Here is a 19,171-nt window from a genome sequence, read left to right as displayed (position 1 = left end):
GCAGAACTACAGTCTGCATGCAGATCACTTGATAACATATCTCTAGTCTCTAAGTTGTGCCTCTTAGCACTTTAGTAATCCAATAAATTCAGCCATGCCTTCCTGCTGCAAGTTACAAAGTCATAGAATTATTGCACTAATTATCAGCAGATAGCCGCAACTGTGCATCTGGCATCGGTGCGACCTATTTCAATTGGAGCTGTTCCTATCCTATTAAAGCCGTACACAGTCCTCAATGTTCAGAAATGTCTGTGTTCCTCTCTTCCTGCTGTACTGGAAACTCAGATAGCAGCAGCATAAGTTTGAAAAATTTAGCTTTAGAAAACCATCTCAAATAGCAAAACCCCGATAAGCTGTCGTACATTCTTAAGCCAATAGTTGAGGTGAGCCGTTAATAAATGCAGACACAGAAGGCAGTTGGGGCCATATCAAGCTTGTCGACACAAAGTTTACCTTGTCAATTATGAGTGTGAGAATGAATGCATATAATTCGTTACAGAAAACTGAGTAATATAACTGCATCAACAGCTTTGATTATACAGATAATTTGACAGAAAATTCATTACTCGTATACTTTAAATGCAGTCTAGTAAGCAAGCAAGCAAATTAGTCAGGTGCATTCTAAAGTTTAAAGATCTATCCTGGGAACAAAATGGATTACCAGATAGTAAAATACATTTCCTTAATTAAACGTGAACCTACCAACTTTATGATGTCCTCGTAGTCGTAGAGTTGCACAGAAGAAGCAATGAACTATACGAAAATGCTTGTACAAAAAAAGATAAACCTGGCTCAAGCTGATAACTCTATGAATTTATGGGCATTTTCTTTCTTGTGTTGATTTTTTCTATTCTTTACCTTCTCGCCATGAGATTTCATTGAAAGAAAACAGTTCATATGTGGGATTCCTTGACAATAACCTAATCTAAAATCATCCTCTACAAGTTGCTTTAAAGTTTCAGTTTCTTTGTCATAACAACGAATACCCCTTTTGTTTACCCACATCAAAACCTCATTATTCTTTGTGAGGGCAAATGGGTCATAAAAATCATCCACGTCAACAATTGAAGCCGGTATGCGAAATTCCAAACTCCAACTCCAAGATTGGTATCCCCCCTCTTCTTTAACATCTTTATTGTTCTCTTGCTGGTTTTTGTATGCCCATATATACATATCCTTATAAAATTCATAATAAACAAAGCAAAGATACCCTCCCAACACCCTCATTTGGTACCAGGTCCTCCTCTTTTTAAAAATTGATTTGTCACCCTAGGTGTAAATAATCCACGACTCCAGGTGGGACAATCTTAGGTAGTGAAGCATCGATAACCGATGAACGGCGGAGCACCAAATCACTTTACTTGGCCTTGGCGTGAGAAAAGAAATACCAAAGGAACCCGTGAAGACAATATGTGTAAAGGTCGGAGGTGACTGAAGAGACGGCCATCGAGTACAAGAGCAATAAATGCACTGACGAAGTAGTTGAAGAGATAAGAAGAATCTGGTCAAAGTGAGACTCGGCTAAATATATCAAGGACGACACCGGCAGCATTCATTAAGTAGACGACATCGGGCAAAGGAACATCAGGAGAAGGTATTCTAGGCTCGGCCCAGAATTTCGGGCCAAACTCTATTCCAAACTCGAGAAGGACATCAAGAAAGATGCACCACAACTTACACTGTAACTTGAGTGTATCATCACTTACGGCTATAAAGAGAGGGCTATGTAGAGAGTTGCGGGGCAGGTAATCAGTGAGGGAAGAGAGAATACTAAGAGCTTGAGAGTGAGACTTGTGAGATTGTAAGAAGAGACATCCTTTGTAACCTTGAATCAAGTAATAAAGATCATCCCTTATCCCCGTGGATGTAGGTAATCATACCGAACCACGTATATCTTGTGTTCTTGTGCATCTCTTGCTTGTTTACTTCATTAGGTGTGCGTATGTGTTTCTTTGGATGTAGTTCTAGGATTTTCCACATCTACATCTGGCGCCGACTAAGGAGAACGTGTAACATCTTTTGATACCTTGCATCAAAGCCATTAAAAAGAGATTCACAAGCTCATAAATACATCTTTTGATGTTAGTTGACGCTAAGTGAAAGACTCTTATGGTTGAGAAATATGAGTTGATGGATGAGTCTTTAAAAGTTTTTTTCTTGTCTTTCTTTCCTTTTCAAAACTCGTTGTGTTAGTTTCGTTTTCATTTAACTTTCGTCTAGTTTGCAAAGTTCTGATTTAGACTCGTGACAACAGTCAGAGCTGTTATGCTCTTGTAAAACAAGACTCTCGTTGCATATTAATCAAAATTTTCTTTATCTTATAAGATTCTCTTATAAAACAAGCTTGTGATGTATGCTTTTGAAAACTTTCTCTTTACGTCAAAACCCTTGAAATAGTTCTAAGAAGTCAGGTTTAAGTTTTGATCGGTTGTGTTTTCTTTTGTGACTGAAACGAGTGATCAGAAGGATTTGAAAATCCCAAAAGAATTGTCTTTTATGTTTGGTAGAAGCTAGAAAAAACACCACCTCGCTGGTCGTGGGTCACAACACTAACAGCGGTAAAAGCAGCTCGAAATCGTTGAGTTGGGGTTTTCCAAAAGCTATGGCTAGAAAGGGTGCGAAGAGTACTTTGACAATAGTCACATCTTAACCCTGTCACAAGAGCCCTACAACATCATCACAAAGCCAAAAGGAATAGAAAACTCATTTGGACAACTTGTGCTGTTGAGACACCGGCAGATTGATTGACGGAGGTCATCACCACAAATCTTAGTCAAGAAAGAAATTTTCCGACCGAACGTACGGATAATTAATGATTTCTGGCATAAATAATACAAACGATGATTAATGCATAATAAAAGGACCCAAAGAGACATTTTTTGATGAGTTCAGCAAGATGAAGCAAAAAGGAATCGTACTTGGTTGAACTTTTTCTTTTTCTGAAATTAAGAGTTGCTGTACTTCATCCTTAACTTTTTCAAAAACAGTCCAAAATGAGGCGCTGTCTATTTTTCTGACGTAGGTAGGGAAGGGCGAGCCAAAGAGTATCAATCAGACCCGAGCCAATGGCAAGTACTTTCGGGACGGGCAGGATTCTGAGGAATCGAACTACAATCCAACTACAACACAATTCCGAGCCTGCAAAAATTGTTTGCTAAATCAGCACCCACCAAATTCCTTTTAATGTCTAATGGTGCTCAGAAGATAACACATCCTTGCAAAATTTGAGATATGATGAGGATATGTTCAATGAATTTCCTGCTCAACTAACTTTGTGTATCCCCACTGTCAATAAAACAAAGACTTAATAAGATTTGAGAGGGACAAAATGAAATTTCGGACAAAAGAACACAAGCATATTCGAATTGTTCTAGCCGCAAGTTTCTAATTGTCTCTAGAAACTACATATAATTAAGTTTCTATTCTTACCCTGTGCTTCACCATTTTTCTCACGCGTCACTTCCAGACTTCCAAGAAGTTACGCAGTATCAGACTTACAGGTCAGGAAATATGACAAACTCCGAGCTGTCTCCTTTTTCATTTCTTTACCCCCCCTGACTTTTCTCATTCGAGGCATGAATCTTATAAAAGGTTTCTTCCCACAATGTGATGAGAAGGATATAACAGCATTGCAATACTTTTGTTCCCACTTCCGATAACCGTTTGACATTGACCTACAATGAAATCAGCAGAGAATCAATGTACACAGAGACTGGAAGTAAAGCAATGAGTTTCATTAACAAGATACGAGATGCTAAAGAAAAAACAAAAGACTTAACAGAAGCTACATGAAGAGAAGTAACTAAGACACACTACAGTAACAGATAATAAGCTCCATAAAGTTCATAAGATGTTCTAATTTTATACTTGATTTGTTACATACAGAAGGTAGACGGAAAGATCCAATTTAAATTCCAAATACTGACCTTAGTTTTACCCATGGTAACTGAATTGTCTCTAAGTAACAAGTTAGTTCATTAACGTACAACGAAAAGATTCGATGTGGTGTTCTATCCTTGACATGCAAGAACATTAGCAACCTTTTTTGCTGATATACTTGTAAATCTTAAAGCTCAGCTATCCTAAGATCATGTTCTTATAGAAATGCTGGAATCAAAACTAAAGCTGAATGTGGGTACAATGTCTCATATTAATAATACTGTCTTGCTCTTTGGAAAGTTCAAAGCTTTCCGATTTAGAGCTTCAAGTAATTTGTTAATATTAATGGACGAAACATGAATAGATAATGTTCCTAACAATCCAATATGAATATTTGCAAGTAGTGTTACAACAAATTCTTGTCACTTGCCAACTAAGTGTATAAATTTCTCAAATTATAATCATACACTTGTTCCGCTTTTGAGCAGCTCAAATTTGTGACATAAATCTGCATATGGAAGAGAAGCAGATAAATCAAATTGCACTCTACTGGTAGTATTTGGATTCTGTTAGTTTGAATGGTTAGCTCCTAGCAGTTAGATTCAGTAAGCAGTATTATTATGTATGAAAGTTGTGTAAATTTTTGCAGACGTAAAACATGGTGTAGCCCTATCAATATCTAATAGCATATGGACATTCTTAACAAGGTTTTGTAATGTTTTAGCAAACAAATATAATAATATTTCAACCATGAATAGTCAAATCCAAGATCAAACAATAAGCCTCGAATAGCTTTCAAGTTGCAAGAAATGAAAGTGACTGTAAAAACATACATATGTTAGAACGCACGATCTCAGCTTTGCATCAAGAGAAGCTTTTCCTACCCACCGTGTTCTTGGCTCTCTAGTGACTCCTATTCTTGAACTAAAAGTACCTTATGAAGACACAAATCAGAATTACTTAGAAATGAATATAAAGAAGAAAATTATAAGGAGAACTTAACAGAGTTATGAATATACCTGATGCTCTTCCATAGTCCAAAATCACGTTTATCTGCAATTCAATTTTCATTTGTATTGTAGGGTGTATAGTGATGTCTTTTCCATTTAGCTTTCTTGTCCGACAAGGTAGCTTTTCTATAGTGTTCATCTAATACGAACAAATCCTGAAATAGATAAAAACAATGAACTTGTCATTCAGTGCACAAGCCACACATGGCACACTAAAAGAGCAAACAGATTTTGAAGAAATGGTTATTCCATCCAATAATTCTATGGTTAACCACATCACATACCAACGAATGAAAAGAGATAAAATTGCAAGTTCTGTTGACTATGTTCACCTGAAGTTTGGTCCACAGCCAGTTGCTTATCTTTTCGAGCTTGTTTATCCTAATGGTCTGTCCAGCTGAACCACCGAGATTGTTTCAGCATCAGATTATCGTCTTTGATTGTCTCCACTAGGTCCATCGTCATCCCAACCGAGTTATTACTTAGGTTTCGGCTTTCGCATGAAAGATACAAGAGTTTTTGCTGTAGGAATTAGAAAAACATGTTAGTTATCTGTATAGTGTTAAGAAAAAAAATAGATTGAAATACAACATGTTGATGTTTTCAGATATAAATACTAATATGATTTAAAGTATAAAACAACAAGGTCTCCTCTATTACATAACAACATTGTTAGTATAGGACAGGTTACTGGCAACAAGATCAATACAACGAAATCTAATCTTATGATCGAGTCTCAAGGGATCTAAACAAAGTCCAATAGCACCTAAGAATTAGATACCCATACCTTTCATTAAATCTAATCTAAAATTAGGCAAATATATACATACAGTAATTCAAATAGTCATGTCCAGTACACTTGTGACCAGGACAGTAGCAAAATTATGAATTAAGTAGTACACTTGTGACCAGGACAGTAGCAAAATTATGAATTAAGTAGTCCCTACCTTATAAAAGCCCCATCTACAGTGCTTTCCGGTAAGAAGCTGAGGGGTCACAGAAGGAATTTGATAGAATTTGAGGAACAGAATGAGGCGCAGTCACTACTCCAGAAGAAACATCATGATGAGGTTAAGTTGATACGTATTGCCCTCGTTAGATTTGCCGTCGCCGTTAATTTTTCCGAGCCCGTACACACCGATGATAATCAAGACCAATACATAAACCATTTCTTCTTCTTCCTCAGAAACAACTTAGATTCATTAGTAATTTTTCCTAACACCTCCAAATCTTTAACAGAAATAATAGAGAGAATACGTGTTTGATGACCTTGTTTTAAAGTAACTTACTTCGATCTACTCATTTCATGTTTGATTTCAGAAAGGAAGACAAACTACAGATTGAATCGTCCAACTCTCTCTCTACCAAGCTGCTCTTCCATTTTATACATAGGGTTAGGGTTAGGGCATCCCCCACCTGTGCGTTTTAATATTTAACGTGTACCCTTTGGATAAGGGCAGGATAGGTATTTGTTTGTTAAGTGCTGGGGATAATGAAGAAGTGTGATACTGAAATCAGTCTTGAAAAGTGGAACTTTTGCGGCAAAATTGAATCTAAGAAATGAGCAATTTTGAGGAATCAAAAACCTGCGTGTTTTGGTTCAAAGTGACAATAACCGGGTAATTAAACAAAAGTTCTAACCATTTTCTCCAACTCGTATTGTCTATGAACTTGACAGTTGACACCCTGGAATCGGATTGCTACCAGCACATTATGGAAATGCAGAAGCGAACACCTCCACTGATGCTTATGGAGAGTTGTGCTTTAGGTGAGAGAAGGTTTTACAAACAAGTTTGCACAAAGACCACAAGTTTTACATCATCAGGAAGATGCTCGATTAATCAATATACCAAAAAACAAGACTTCGAATAAGCATATGCTGCATATCACATAAGGTTTGGGAAACCCTGTTTTCAAAGTCAATCACATGAACATATCACCAGAATTCAAAAACACTTCCGGAAAGGCCCATCTTTTTTATCCTTGCCTCTAGGCCAAGGAACCTTTGGAATGCTTGCATGCAGCACCTCTTCCAAGTGCCGCTATTCGAGTTAACACATCGTCACGAGAAACAATACCCATGGTTGATGTTGAGTTACCAGCTGCAGCAGCAGTAAAATCAGCAGGGGTGTCGGTGCTGCCAGCACAACCGACTGAACTACCAATGGTTGGGTAACCTCAAATCTTTGTTTATTGAAATCGTCCAGTATCCTTTGTTGGTCTGCTTTCTTCAGGCCCTGAACATTATACACAACTGGAGTGAGTTAGCAGGCAAGTGAGCATCAATCAGCACAAAATACACCGACTACCCATAATTAACTCAAATAGACAATTAAAACAGATAAATCGAAAAAACACTAACACCCAAACATTAAAATCGAAAAAATCACTAAATTGGAAATTGAGCGACAACTAAAACTGAATGGAATTGAAACAGTGTAACGAAACTGATCAGGAATTTCTCAAAAGCACTAGTGTGACATGTAGGTCAAAATGCACTAGTGTTATCTTTTCAATCACTTAAAATGAAAAAGATGTTGATGGCCAGTGTTATTAAGAGGACAAAAGAAGGAAACAACTTTAGCACTTTGTGAACACCAAAGCGATAGTCAACACATTTATATAGCATACTGAAATATATCTCTGGTGTTATACCATGCGACTCCATGATCTTAATTCATCAACATAGACAACTATCATGCTATTTCCCCCCAAAAACTCCAAGAAAAGAACAAAATCTGCAGTACCAGCGTAATTCAGTAAACCTCTACTTCAATTTTTTATCAGTCCATATCCGAATACCAGCAAAAAGCATAAATTGTTGATCACGTAAGAGCAGTTCCAATGGGAACTAGTAAATTTGCACATTTGCCCAGCCAGGTGGATGGACAAATCCGACTTCCCACTACGGTAACAAATTTAACTAGTGGGTTTCATCGCCGAATACAAAATAGTTATGTATAAGCTTGGGACCACTAGTGAATTTTGCCCATTTACCATTGTGGGAAATCAGATTTGCCCATCCACATGACAGGGCAAATGGGTAAAGTTAACAGCTCCCACTGGAACTGCTCTAAGTCACTACCTCACCAATAAGTCACATCAGAAATACACCAGTATCAACACAAACACCATGAGAACGAAAGGAACGGAAGTTTTTTATAATCTATTGGGATTTTCACCTAGGAGACAAACATTGGCTCACGATTCATAGGGTATTCAAGTACTCAAGGGAGAGCATTTGCCTCTGCGTAAGTATAGTTATTCAGCGCCCCAATGCTGACACAAGCTTAAAAAAAAAAGCTCTTGTTTGCATATCTGGAGTTTACTGAAAACACGCAAGATGATAGCTTGTTTGATTTCTCACAAGTCGACGGGGTATAAAACTAACTTGTTTGATTTCCTATCTCTTGTATGCATCAGGTGACAACCCCAAGATCATGCTGACACAAGGACATATATGGCCAACATGCTTACAAGCTAATTGTTTAGGCGAGGCTGTAAACCTCTTAGTTAACAATCGGAACGCTGTACTTATAACTTCACCTATACTTCTGTTGAACAGTGTTGAAGGATATAAAGTTTAAAAGGCTTCACTAGTTTACAAAATAACTTCAACTGATAAAGAAGGTGAGTATAATAGCAAGAGGAGCATCAGACACAAGATGCATGCACTTTGCATGAGCTGGCATCCGTGAACAACAGCCTAATGCGGAACAGGATCCCAATGAGACAGGACACATGGTGACATACTAGATCTCGAGAAAGAGGGACATAGAGTATAAAAGTAAAAATAATTATATATATAGAACTCAATTACACAATAAAGATACTGTTAAGATATCTAATCTCACACTTCTAACTTTCTGCTTATCTGTTATAACAAGTGAAATTCTAGTTCGATCATTTACATTGCCATATCTCACCTAATCAGGTAAATTTATTGTAGACATGTGGATGGGCAAATCTGGACAGTAAATTTTAAGCAGTCAGATCTAAGTATTTAAAACATAGAATGGACAGTAAATCTAATCTCTTATTTAGACAGTTCTGCTCACTAAGTTTCTGTGATGCAAATGCAAGGTAACTAGTGAAGCATAATTCTGTTGCTGAATTATCTTGTGCAACCAGGGAAAATGTGTGGGTGATATGCATGTGTTAATCGAGCTGCTACTTAGGGTCTTTAGATCCCAGACGTCCAAGTGTTTCGTTGTGTGAAAACAGAATGACAAGATAAAGTAAAGCTAATCCTAGTATATGTGTGAACTACAAAATAACAGATCCATAAAAGCTACCTTTGAAATATAAGTACCAAGACTTTGGTGCACACCACAGCATCTCAAGCATTGAGATACTCCAATATTTGCTGATCCGAAGAAAGAAAAATACAAATGTCACGAATAAAAAAGAAATAAAAAAAACAGTTGAAATGCTGTAATGCACAATGGCCCATCATGTCATCAATAAATATAGTTAGTCTTCGTTCGAAGATTCTTAGACATGTTAATTTAGGGACTGGTTTTTACTGATTTAGACTTTCACGATCCATACTGAGACGAGTGAAGTTGTTCGAAGATATGTCAAGCATTTATGTTATTTATAAGAAACCGTGTCCAATCATTATCCAAGAACAAAAGTGGGATACGCGTAGTGTCTACAGTACATACAATATATGTCACACGTCGCGACATGTGTACCTATTTGGATGTATCCATGCTTCCTTAAAGAAAATACATGCACAACCACACTCCTTTATGCAAGTATCAACATGCTATTTCACCAGGAAATTTTACGCACCTGATGGACTTGGAACTCCGTTCATGACTTGAATCTGCTCCAGGCTTTGTGATTCCAACAGGTATAAAAGCGTAGGTTGAACTAGCAGAAGAATTTCCACCAATCTCAATCATGGAGTCCATTTCTTAATCAGACCAACCATCTAAGGTGATAAAACCTGAATTCTACAAGTAGAGCAAAAGCATCTTTAGAAAAAGAAAAACTTAAAACAGGCCCTAAACTCATAGGGGTACAATGAAAAAGAATAGCTTTGCTCATGCCTCACATTTTTGCTTAAGGATTGAGTCTTGTTAAAGAAGTTCATGAAGCAAGATTTTAAGCAGTCAGATCTATGTCTTTAAAACATAGAATGGACGGTAAATCTAGTCTCTCATATAGACAGTTCTACTTACTAAGTTTCTATGATCCAAATGGAAGTGAACTAGTGAACCAGTGAACCATACTTCTGTTGCAAATGTGTGGGTGATATGCATGTGTTAATCGTGCTGCTACCTACAGTCTTTAGATCCCAGACCTCCAAGTGTTTCGTTTTGAGAAAACAGAATGACAAGATAAAGTACAGCTAAACCTAGCATATCTGAAGTACAAAATAACAGATCCATCAGAGCTACCTTTGGAATGTAAGTACCAATACTTCGGTGCAGACCACAGCATTTCAAGCATAGAAATACTCCAATATTTGCCGACTTGAAGAAAGAGAAATATAAATGCCACGAATAAAAAAGAATGAAAAAAAAACAGTTGAAATGCTGTCATGCACAATGGCCCATCATATCATCAATCATAAGAACTAGGAAGGGGGATGAACAAAAATATCTCTTGCATTTGAGTTTTTCTTAACGAGGAGATACGGTGGTCGCGGAGAAGATAATCATGCTTTAAAATGAAATGAAATAAAATAAGGGGATAACGATGTGATAAGAGATACAGAACCTGTTGAATGATACTTTTGCTAAAAACAATGAAATGAACTTAAAAGTAGTTTTAAAATGACAAATGCCAAAATGCACTAGAGAAATATGAAAAAATTAGACAATCAAAAATTGACAGGTTGGATCAATGAGATTTTATACTACATATACATAACACAACAAGACTATTATCTATCATGACAATGAACTTAACTAAAAGGAGAAAACAGCATACCTAAAACCAACTCCGTGTTGCAACTTTCAGAGACTTTGTTGTACCAACAGTTCAACCAATATCGATGGGAGCTCAATGTGACATTCTTTCATAACTTTTAGGCAACCTCAGGTACATCTGGATGTCAACTTAGAACTTCTTTGCTGGACCTTTTGCTGAACCAGCATCCAAGCTTCTTCCAAATCAAAACAGTCAACTTCAATTTTCTTACCAGCTTCCATTATCCCACACACGCATTCTCATCTATTAATGAAATCAACTTCTTTCTTCTTCTTTTACCTTAAGAAAAGAAGTTGTTTTCACTACCTAGATCAGAATGCAAGAATAGAACTCTAATTCTCAAGCATTACATGCACTAGGCGACCAGGGAAAAGTATATAGAGGGTGTGAAGACTACAGTTTGTTGAATGAATGCCCTGATGGTATCAATGCCATGATCGATGCTGCAAACATACACGCACCAGGCGACCAGGGAAAAGTATATATAGAGTGTGAAGACTACAGTTTGTCGAATGAATGCCCTGATGATATTAATGCCATGATCGATGCTGCAAACATACACGCACTAGGCGACCAGGGAAAAGTATATATAGAGTGTGAAGACTACAGTTTGTCGTATGAATGCCCTGATGATATTAATGCCATGATTGATGCTGCAAACCAGCACTGAATACACTCATCTACTACGCATTAGGCGCCTTGGGCGCATTAATGGCGAGGCCGCCACATTAACATTCCTGCGCCTTTGACAACATAGGTTTTGGATATCTTAAGATACCGCAACCCAAATTATCTTTCTTCTCGAGATTAATCTCTGTGTTACTCTAAACACTGATACCAAATTTAAGTGAAACAAAATCTTGCACCCTGTCTTCATTACACAAATCATCGAGCCTCTTCATGCTTAATAATAAATATCCCACCGCTGACCATCTATGGATTTAGGGACCGTGATTGAGCAGAGCTTCGCGCTGCAACATCAGATGCCAACAGGATTTTACTATGCTCACTGCAGTCATTAAGATGATTACCTTTTAAGCTTAACTTCTATCCAATCACAAAGATTGCCCCAAAATGATACTGAGGGACATCATCAAGACTTCTCCGTGTATTATGGTCTCCATGTATAGCCGATATCCAAATACCCAAGAGCCTATTGAGATGTTTTGTATGTTTTGTGTATTCTTTAGTGGAAGGGTTCCAACACCAAATTAACCTAATTTCACGACTATCATAACAAAACCCTAAGCAACCATTACCAGAAGAACCAAACTTATAAAACATCTCAACCCTAAGAACAATCTAGATTTTTTGGTGTTGAATCCATTTCAACAGCATCATTTTCTAATTCAATCATTTCTAATACCAAAGAAGATTATAATGAATCATGAATCTAGGCTTGGATTGGAATTAGAAGCACTTACATTTCAGAAACACTTAGAAAATTGGATGACGGAGTTCAAAGATCCACTCTTGTTGAATGCCTGATAAGCGAGGTGTCTGAAAGCTTAGGTTTTAGATTTGATTTGGTAAGTGAGGCGTCTGAAGGGCTTAGGGTTTAGAGAACTTCAAATCTGCACTCTTTTTGCCTTTTATTGCAGCGGCTGGGATAAGAAAGTGACAGGGTTTACTGTTTAGATGGACTAAAAGAAGCCCGCCTGCATTTCATTACGGCCTTACGGGCTGATTAAGCTGGTTTGTTTAGCAGGTCAGTCCTAAAATGTCAGCAGAACCCAAAACTATATGATTCTGGATTACACTATAAATAAATTGGAGTAGTAACACACCCATTGCTACCTTGCAGAACCAAAACAACATTGCACAGTCTGCTGTTTCCGAGCACATTTGTGTCAGAAAGTTCCTGAAGTTTGAAAAAGGCGGTGCGACCGACCAGATCTCCTAATTCATCCCATGAAGAAAACTAATGATCTATTGAACTCATATATGCTAAGTTGGAGTTAGATACAAGAATGGTTGCCTGGAACGGCGAAGGAAAGAGCACAAGAAGAAATCTTTTTTAAGTACAAAATATAAGTTACACAATCATTTTCTTCTCGGAATCTTCCATCTTACTAGTATTAGATATGTGAAACAAGTGATCACAGACTTGTCGAGAGGTGGGTCTCTCGGCTGGAACAGTTCTTGTACACTGCAATGCAATGTCTAGTAGTTGAAAAACGCCAGATTCTTCCTTGGGTAACAGTGGTTTCAATGCAGGATCTACCAACTCATCTCGAGTGAGCGCTGACATTTCCATATGGGATTCAACCCATCTCACCATGTCTATATCAACTCCAAAAGTTCCAGCAGTCGGCATTCTCCCGGTTACAAGTTCCATTAATACTATTCCCATACTGTAAACATCGCTCTTCTCCGTTGCTTTCAGTGTATACGCATACTCTGCAGAACATCGAAAGAAGAAAAACAAATGAGACTCATTACAAATTTACGGAACCAATACTGAGTAGTAGTAATCTTAGTGTACCTGGAGCTATGTAGCCATAAGATCCAGCAAACCAGGTTTGGGACTCCGTATTGCTCGAAGAATCCTGATCGTCAAGCACTACTTTGGCCAGACCGAAATCGCCCAAATGTGCTTCCATATCAGAATCGAGTAACAAATTACTTGACTTGATGTCCCTATGAATGATTTTCGGTACGCAATCATGGTGGAGGTACTCCACACCTTGTGCCAACCCCACTGCTATTTTTAACCTCATCTCCCAGTCGAGGTTTATCCCAACTTTCTTGGTGGTACTCTCCTGCGTCACAGGTCGATGTAACCAATCCCACAGGCTTCCATTCTCCATATACTCATAAATCAACAGCGTAGAACCCATTCCGCCGCCTTTGCTAGTACTACAGCACCCCATCAATTTCACCAAATGCCTATGCCTTATCCTCCCCAGAGTTCGAATTTCCCTTGCAAAACTTCTATCCATAAACAGGTCATCCTTCCGCAAGATTTTTTTTACTGCTACTATTTCCCCACTTGGTAGCTCTGCCTTGTAAATTGTTCCAGACCCACCAGACCCGATTATGTATTCATCACTAAGATCATGGGTAGCTTCCATGATGTCTTCCCATTTAAATTCACGAGCAGTCGAAGCGTTATGGAACAGTAATCTTCGCTGCACGGAAGAACTAGAAGAATATGCATAGTTGCCATCAGCATCTGCTCTTCTTAGGTACTGGTGTTTGCGTCTGGAGACTAGTATAAGCCCCACCAGAAGTAGAACAACAACGCCAGCCAAGGTCAAGGTAGCAGTAATGGCTACTACCGATGAGGTACTCAGACGAGAGCGGCCATGTTCAGTATCTTTAGTGTCGCATTGGGTAACCAGAGGTCTTCCACAAAGCTTGAAATTCCCAGCAAAAACATCAGCTGGCCAGTGAGAAAGTTGTTCATCCAATTCACCCTGAAGATTGTTGTAAGAAAGATCGAGTCGGCCCAAACTACTCATCCCACCAATCTGTGAAGGAATTTTCCCAACTAGCTCATTATGAGAAAGATCAAGACCTTCGAGCTTCGACAGTATCCCAATAGAAGGTGGGATTCCACCGGTGAGATTATTATAACTGAGATCCAAAACACTCTGCAGGTCGTGTAATTGTCCTAGCTCAGCTGGAATTTCCCCATCAAACCTGTTCCGTGAGAGCCGAAGTTCATAGAGCTTGCTCAACTTGCTGAGTTTTGCTGGGATTTGACCGTAGAACTGGTTCCGCTCGAGATTAAGGACATTCAGTGATGAAAGATCTCCGATTTCAGGGGGGAGAGTTCCACCGAGTGAATTGTTATCAAGAGACAGAACTAGGAGACTGCTCAAATTGAAGATTTCCAGAGGAAGAGTCCCCGAAAATTTATTTGAAGAGAGTTTGATCTCACCCAAGTCAGGTAAGCTGCCTAGCCAAGGAGGTACTGACCCATGAAGAAGGTTGTTGTCGAGATCAATGTGAGTCAGTTTCTTGCATGATGAGAGTTCAGGTGGTATAATTCCAGTGAGTGAATTACTGGAAAGATCTAAAAGTGATAATTCAGTGATATCTCCTAGTGTCGCCGGAATCTCACCGATAAAATGATTCTTACCCAGTCTCAATCTCTCAAGAGAGGCCGAGTTCCCCAACCGTGGAGGAATCTTTTCAGCAAACAAATTGTTTGTAAGATCAAACGAGAGATAAGAACTCGAAACACACAGAGGATCAATACTACCATTCAGTCTATTATTAGATAAATTCACTCTAGTTAAATTTGCAACGCTTCTGAATTCGTCAGGAATGTTACCTTCAAGTGAGTTGTTGTAAAGCATCAACTGTTCCATTGCTACCAAAAATCCCAGAGTCTTTGGAATTTCTCCAGAGAAATGATTATCTGCCAAATCCAATATAGTCAGTTCCTTACAGCTACCCAGTGCAGACGGAATTTCCCCGGAAAATTCATTCTGTCTGAGATGAAGTAGTTTCAAACCCTTTAGTCTTCCGATTGTAACTGGAATTCTACCTGTGAACTGATTACCGAAAAAGTCTAGCATTTGCAAACTCGAACAGTTACCAATCTCAAGTGGGATTTCACCTGAAAATTGGTTCTCATATAGATAGAAAATCTCAAGCTTCCGGAGTAGTCCGATTTCCTTCGGGATTTCGCCATGTAAGTTGTTGTGATAAAGAGTTAAAGTCTCAACACTGTTGAGGTTGCCGATCAATGCAGGAAGTGTACCAATCAATGTGTTGTTGTTGAGGTACAAATCAGTAAGTTCAAGTAACTCGAATAACTGAATCGGCAATGTACCGTTTAACTGATTATCGGCTAAATCCAGTTGTTTCAACGACATGCATTCTCCGATTTGCACCGGAATTTCCCCTTGCAGTGAATTACCGGATAAAATCAAATGTTCTAAAGTTGATATATTTGAACAAATGTTTTCTGGTATGTTACCTGAAAGTTTGTTACTGGACATAACCATATAAACTAACTTTTGAAAACTCCCAAATTCTTCAGGAATTCCACCACTCAACCTATTTACCGACAGATCAAGATTTTCAAGATTACCCAAGTTCACCAAGGATGTTGGAATTGATCCTTCCAGAAAATTCCCCATGAGATTGAGATAAACGAGTTGACTCAGTTCGCCCAGTCGAATTGGCAACTCACCAGTGAGAGAATTATTGGCTAGGTTAAGAATTTGAAGGTTTTGCAGGGAACCCATTTCTTCAGGGATTGCGCCAGTGAGGTTATTAACCGCTGCGGTGAAGACGATGAGGCTTGAACAGTTACCGAGTTGCGACGGAATCGGACCAACGAGTTGATTTTGTTGGAGAACAAGGTTTTGAAGCCGACTGAGTCTACCGAGTTCCGGTGGGATACGACCCGTCAAACTACATGATGCTAGACCAAGGATCTCTAAGCTCTGAAAATCACCAAAGAAACCTGGGATTGGACCTGTAAATCCGTTATCGCCGATACGAATGACACGAAGGTTTTTCAAGGTTCTGAGTTGAGTTGGAATTGGACCAGTGAGTTGATTCGAAAAAAGAAGTAGAGATTCAAGTGAAACCAGATTAGAGAGATTCGACGGGATTGAACCAGTGAGCTGATTAGAAGAAAGATCTAACTGAATAAGATTTTTTAAGTAACCAAGTGACGGAGATATTGAACCAGTGAGTGATGAACCGGATAAGTTCAAACTCACCACTTCTTGTACTGAGTTATCAACCCCACATGAAATCCCTCTCCATGAACAGAAATCTGGGTTGCTTTCAGACCAATCATTCAGAACTTCTTCCAAAGGGTCTTCACTAAAAGATTTCTTCACTTCTAACAGTACATCCAATGTCGAAGAAGACAAGTCTAACTCGGTATCACCCAAAACGGTTCCTAACACCAAAACCAGAAAGACGCACATCAAATTACTCAGTTTCACCATGTTTTTTTTCCTAGTGGGGAAGAAGAAGATCTCAGAATGGGTATTGCTTGTTCATCATGATGTTTTCTTCTGTGCCGCCAAAATTCTGAACAAATGCATGTAATGTTTGCTAGCTAGCTAGTATTATTGTTCTTGAAATGCTCGCATGTTATTTAATGCATATCAGCTCGGTATATGGGAAGTCTTTGGAATGGATTAATGACTGACGACCAACCAAACAATGGTCATAGCAGAGTAGTTGATGATCAAAGAGAAGAGATGATGATGATGATAAGGGGATTTGGTTTGGTTTTAAGACGCACAGTGGTTGGAAGAAGGACAGGGGACAAATTAATTATGGAAACATATTGGGTTAGTTCTTCTTTGGAGTTTAGAATGAAAATAAATTTATTTTGATTAAAGAATCAAGTACATACATACAAGAAAAGAGAGCTGTCGATATGCTATTTTTTAAATGTTTTCAGAGTCAAAATCACAATTTCTGATCTTTACAGAGAGAAGAAAGGAAGATTAAGTGAGCTCATCAAAATTCCAACTCCCCAGTACAAAACAAACTTCCAATATTATACAGAAAAATCATTAAATGGCGTAGCTAAACTAGGGCATTTGTTTGCCAACCCTTCTCATGTTTTACTAGCTAGGATGAGGACCAGAGCTTAGCCTATATAATGCAGCTTGGGCATTGACGAATTCTTTGGTGCGCAGTGTTCTGGGTGTCAATTAGACAATATCACCAGTGTGCGGGTGGGGGGGGGGGTGCTACACAGCTCATCTAGTTGAGGGGGTCTTAATACTTGCCTAGCTCCTTACAAAATACAATCGACCAGTGTTTTTCTTTTTCTTTTTTTTGTCTACATTGTATATTCTCTAGTAAAAAGTAGATTTTTTTTATTATTTTTTGTTCTTCTTCTTCAAAAATATTGAAACATAATGTACATAATATAGGACTTCTCAACTATACCTTATTTTAGAGCATCCACAGTGGTGCGAGCATAACTAAAGACCAAAGACTAAAAAAAAAGATCAAATTTGGGTTTAGTCCGTCCTGTGGCGTAGCGGGTGACGAGTAAATTTGGTCGCGCGTTGATATAAAGTCCGCTTCATCGTCCAGCATAGATAAAGATTACGCCTGGCATGGGGCGTTGATAAAGATAACACCTGGTATGGGGCGTTGATAAAGATAACGCCTGTATGGGGCGTGAACTATAGCAACGCCTGGTGTGTGGGACGGAGATTATACGTTCGCCCGGGTTCAAAAAAAAAAAAAATGGGGCGTTGATAAAGACAACGCCCCAAGCAAAGTTTTCAAAACTTTGTGAAGGTGGGATCATGACTATATCAACGCCTGGGTGTCCGGCGTTAACTTTACGTACGCCCCATCCAGGCGGACATTATACCAACGCCCCATCCAGACGGACATTATACCAACGCCCCATCCAGGCGGACATTATACCAACACCCCATCCAGGCGGACATTATACCAACGCCCGTCAGGTAGGCGGACATTATATAAACGCCCGACTATATTTGGATTTGGTCTTAATCGCCGACCAAATTTGATCCGAGTTTTACTCTTTGATCAAATTTTGATCGATGGTCCGTCCCACTACGCCAGCCCACTCGACACCAAATTTGGGTTTAGTCGTCCACTGCAGTTGCTCTTAGCAAGTTCTTCCATACGCGCCACCCGACGGAGCTAAGAATTGTGGGATGGGGTGCAAAAAAGTAAAAATAGATTTTAATTGGACCTAAAATATGCTTTGGAAGGGTGCAAGTGCACACCCTTATAATGGGATGGCTCCGTCCCTGATATGCGCTGGGTTTCCATGGCTTCATCTGTATTTTACAAAGAAAGTATGAAAAAACAAACTACTTAATTAAACTAGCCGGTCTAAAATACAGGAAAATTAATTGGGGGATGGAAAATAGAACAAATTAAAACTTTTTATTTAACATTCGTCGTGATCCTAAAACATCGACCTTGGCGATTGTTTCGGTGCTTAGTGTTGTTGTTGACCATGATAAATGTTACAAAAATGACACGGTTGAAATAACAGACCATATGATGACTTTTCAAGCATCATATTTTTTGGAAAAAATTAAAAAGCCTGGATTGAAATTTAATACCATAACGACTGACCTGAAGAAAAAACTTGATCCGGCTAGATTCACAAAATTGCCATGGTCTAACTAAGATGCCTAAGGTGCTAAGAAAAATTTTAAGAAAAAAAAAAAGAAAGTTGAGAAATAAAAATGAAAAACACGCGTCACAATCTAAAGAAGATAAACGATGAGGGAACTCTACATTTTTAGCCACCCTTTATCATTCTCTCTTGGTTGGAATCAAAATCCATAACCCCACGATTGATTTTCCTAAATCCAAATTTAGATGTAAAGTAAAAATTAGTATAGGGCGAA

The 19,171-nt window shown here is 38.6% G+C and overlaps 2 protein-coding genes and 1 long non-coding RNA gene across 7 annotated transcripts; all 3 read right to left on the bottom strand.

The window, feature by feature from the left end:
* Nucleotides 1–2,479: 2,479 nt before the first annotated feature.
* On the bottom strand, nucleotides 2,480–6,268 carry LOC113290250. Of its 3 annotated transcripts, XR_003331529.1 has the most exons (7): nucleotides 5,837–6,263; nucleotides 5,222–5,411; nucleotides 4,899–5,044; nucleotides 4,713–4,813; nucleotides 3,430–3,674; nucleotides 2,919–3,285; nucleotides 2,480–2,819 (listed from the first exon to the last, which is right to left on the bottom strand). It is a non-coding gene; the product is annotated as an uncharacterized LOC113290250 (long non-coding RNA). The 3 variants fall into 3 exon arrangements; XR_003331530.1 differs by having other exon boundaries at nucleotides 2,786–3,285; nucleotides 4,713–4,803; nucleotides 5,837–6,268; XR_003331528.1 differs by having other exon boundaries at nucleotides 2,786–3,285; nucleotides 5,837–6,265.
* Nucleotides 6,269–6,548: 280 nt separating this feature from the next.
* Nucleotides 6,549–12,377, bottom strand: LOC113290249 (ADP-ribosylation factor GTPase-activating protein AGD12-like). Of its 3 annotated transcripts, XM_026539847.1 has the most exons (4): nucleotides 10,079–10,626; nucleotides 9,687–9,850; nucleotides 9,185–9,255; nucleotides 6,549–7,126 (listed from the first exon to the last, which is right to left on the bottom strand). In XM_026539847.1, the coding sequence occupies exons 2-4, from the start codon at nucleotides 9,806–9,808 to the stop codon at nucleotides 7,080–7,082; spliced, it is 240 nt and encodes a 79-aa protein (XP_026395632.1). In that variant the 5' UTR covers nucleotides 9,809–9,850; nucleotides 10,079–10,626; the 3' UTR covers nucleotides 6,549–7,079. The 3 variants fall into 3 exon arrangements, 1 of the variants encoding a protein (XP_026395632.1); XR_003331525.1 differs by lacking the exons at nucleotides 9,185–9,255; nucleotides 10,079–10,626 and adding an exon at nucleotides 10,833–12,377; XR_003331526.1 differs by lacking the exons at nucleotides 9,185–9,255; nucleotides 10,079–10,626 and adding an exon at nucleotides 10,833–12,377 and having other exon boundaries at nucleotides 9,687–9,843.
* Nucleotides 12,378–12,744: 367 nt separating this feature from the next.
* Nucleotides 12,745–17,091, bottom strand: LOC113290248 (LRR receptor-like serine/threonine-protein kinase GSO1). Its single transcript, XM_026539846.1, has 2 exons — nucleotides 13,318–17,091; nucleotides 12,745–13,232 (listed from the first exon to the last, which is right to left on the bottom strand). Exons 1-2 carry the CDS (start codon nucleotides 16,751–16,753, stop codon nucleotides 12,868–12,870), a joined length of 3,801 nt encoding a protein of 1,266 aa, XP_026395631.1. The 5' UTR covers nucleotides 16,754–17,091; the 3' UTR covers nucleotides 12,745–12,867.
* Between the last annotated feature and the right edge of the window lie 2,080 nt (nucleotides 17,092–19,171).

Source organism: Papaver somniferum, chromosome 6, assembly GCF_003573695.1.
Source record: "Papaver somniferum cultivar HN1 chromosome 6, ASM357369v1, whole genome shotgun sequence".
In the NCBI taxonomy this organism is placed as follows: domain Eukaryota; kingdom Viridiplantae; phylum Streptophyta; class Magnoliopsida; order Ranunculales; family Papaveraceae; genus Papaver; species Papaver somniferum.
The sequence above is the reverse complement of the archived record's forward strand: the minus strand, read 5'-3'. Positions and strand labels throughout refer to the sequence as shown.

Excerpts from the sequence above, each read along its gene's own strand:
- LOC113290249 (XM_026539847.1), bottom strand. The coding sequence starts at position 9,808 with ATGGACTCCATGATTGAGATTGGTGGAAATTCTTCTGCTAGTTCAACC. Across the intron at positions 9,256-9,686 it reads CGGAGTTCCAAGTCCATCAG|CAAATATTGGAGTATCTCAA; the intron begins GTGCGTAAAATT and ends TCTTCGGATCAG. Across the intron at positions 7,127-9,184 it reads TTGGTACTTATATTTCAAAG|GGCCTGAAGAAAGCAGACCA; the intron begins GTAGCTTTTATG and ends TATAATGTTCAG.
- LOC113290248 (XM_026539846.1), bottom strand. The coding sequence starts at position 16,753 with ATGGTGAAACTGAGTAATTTGATGTGCGTCTTTCTGGTTTTGGTGTTA. Across the intron at positions 13,233-13,317 it reads TTATGGCTACATAGCTCCAG|AGTATGCGTATACACTGAAA; the intron begins GTACACTAAGAT and ends GATGTTCTGCAG.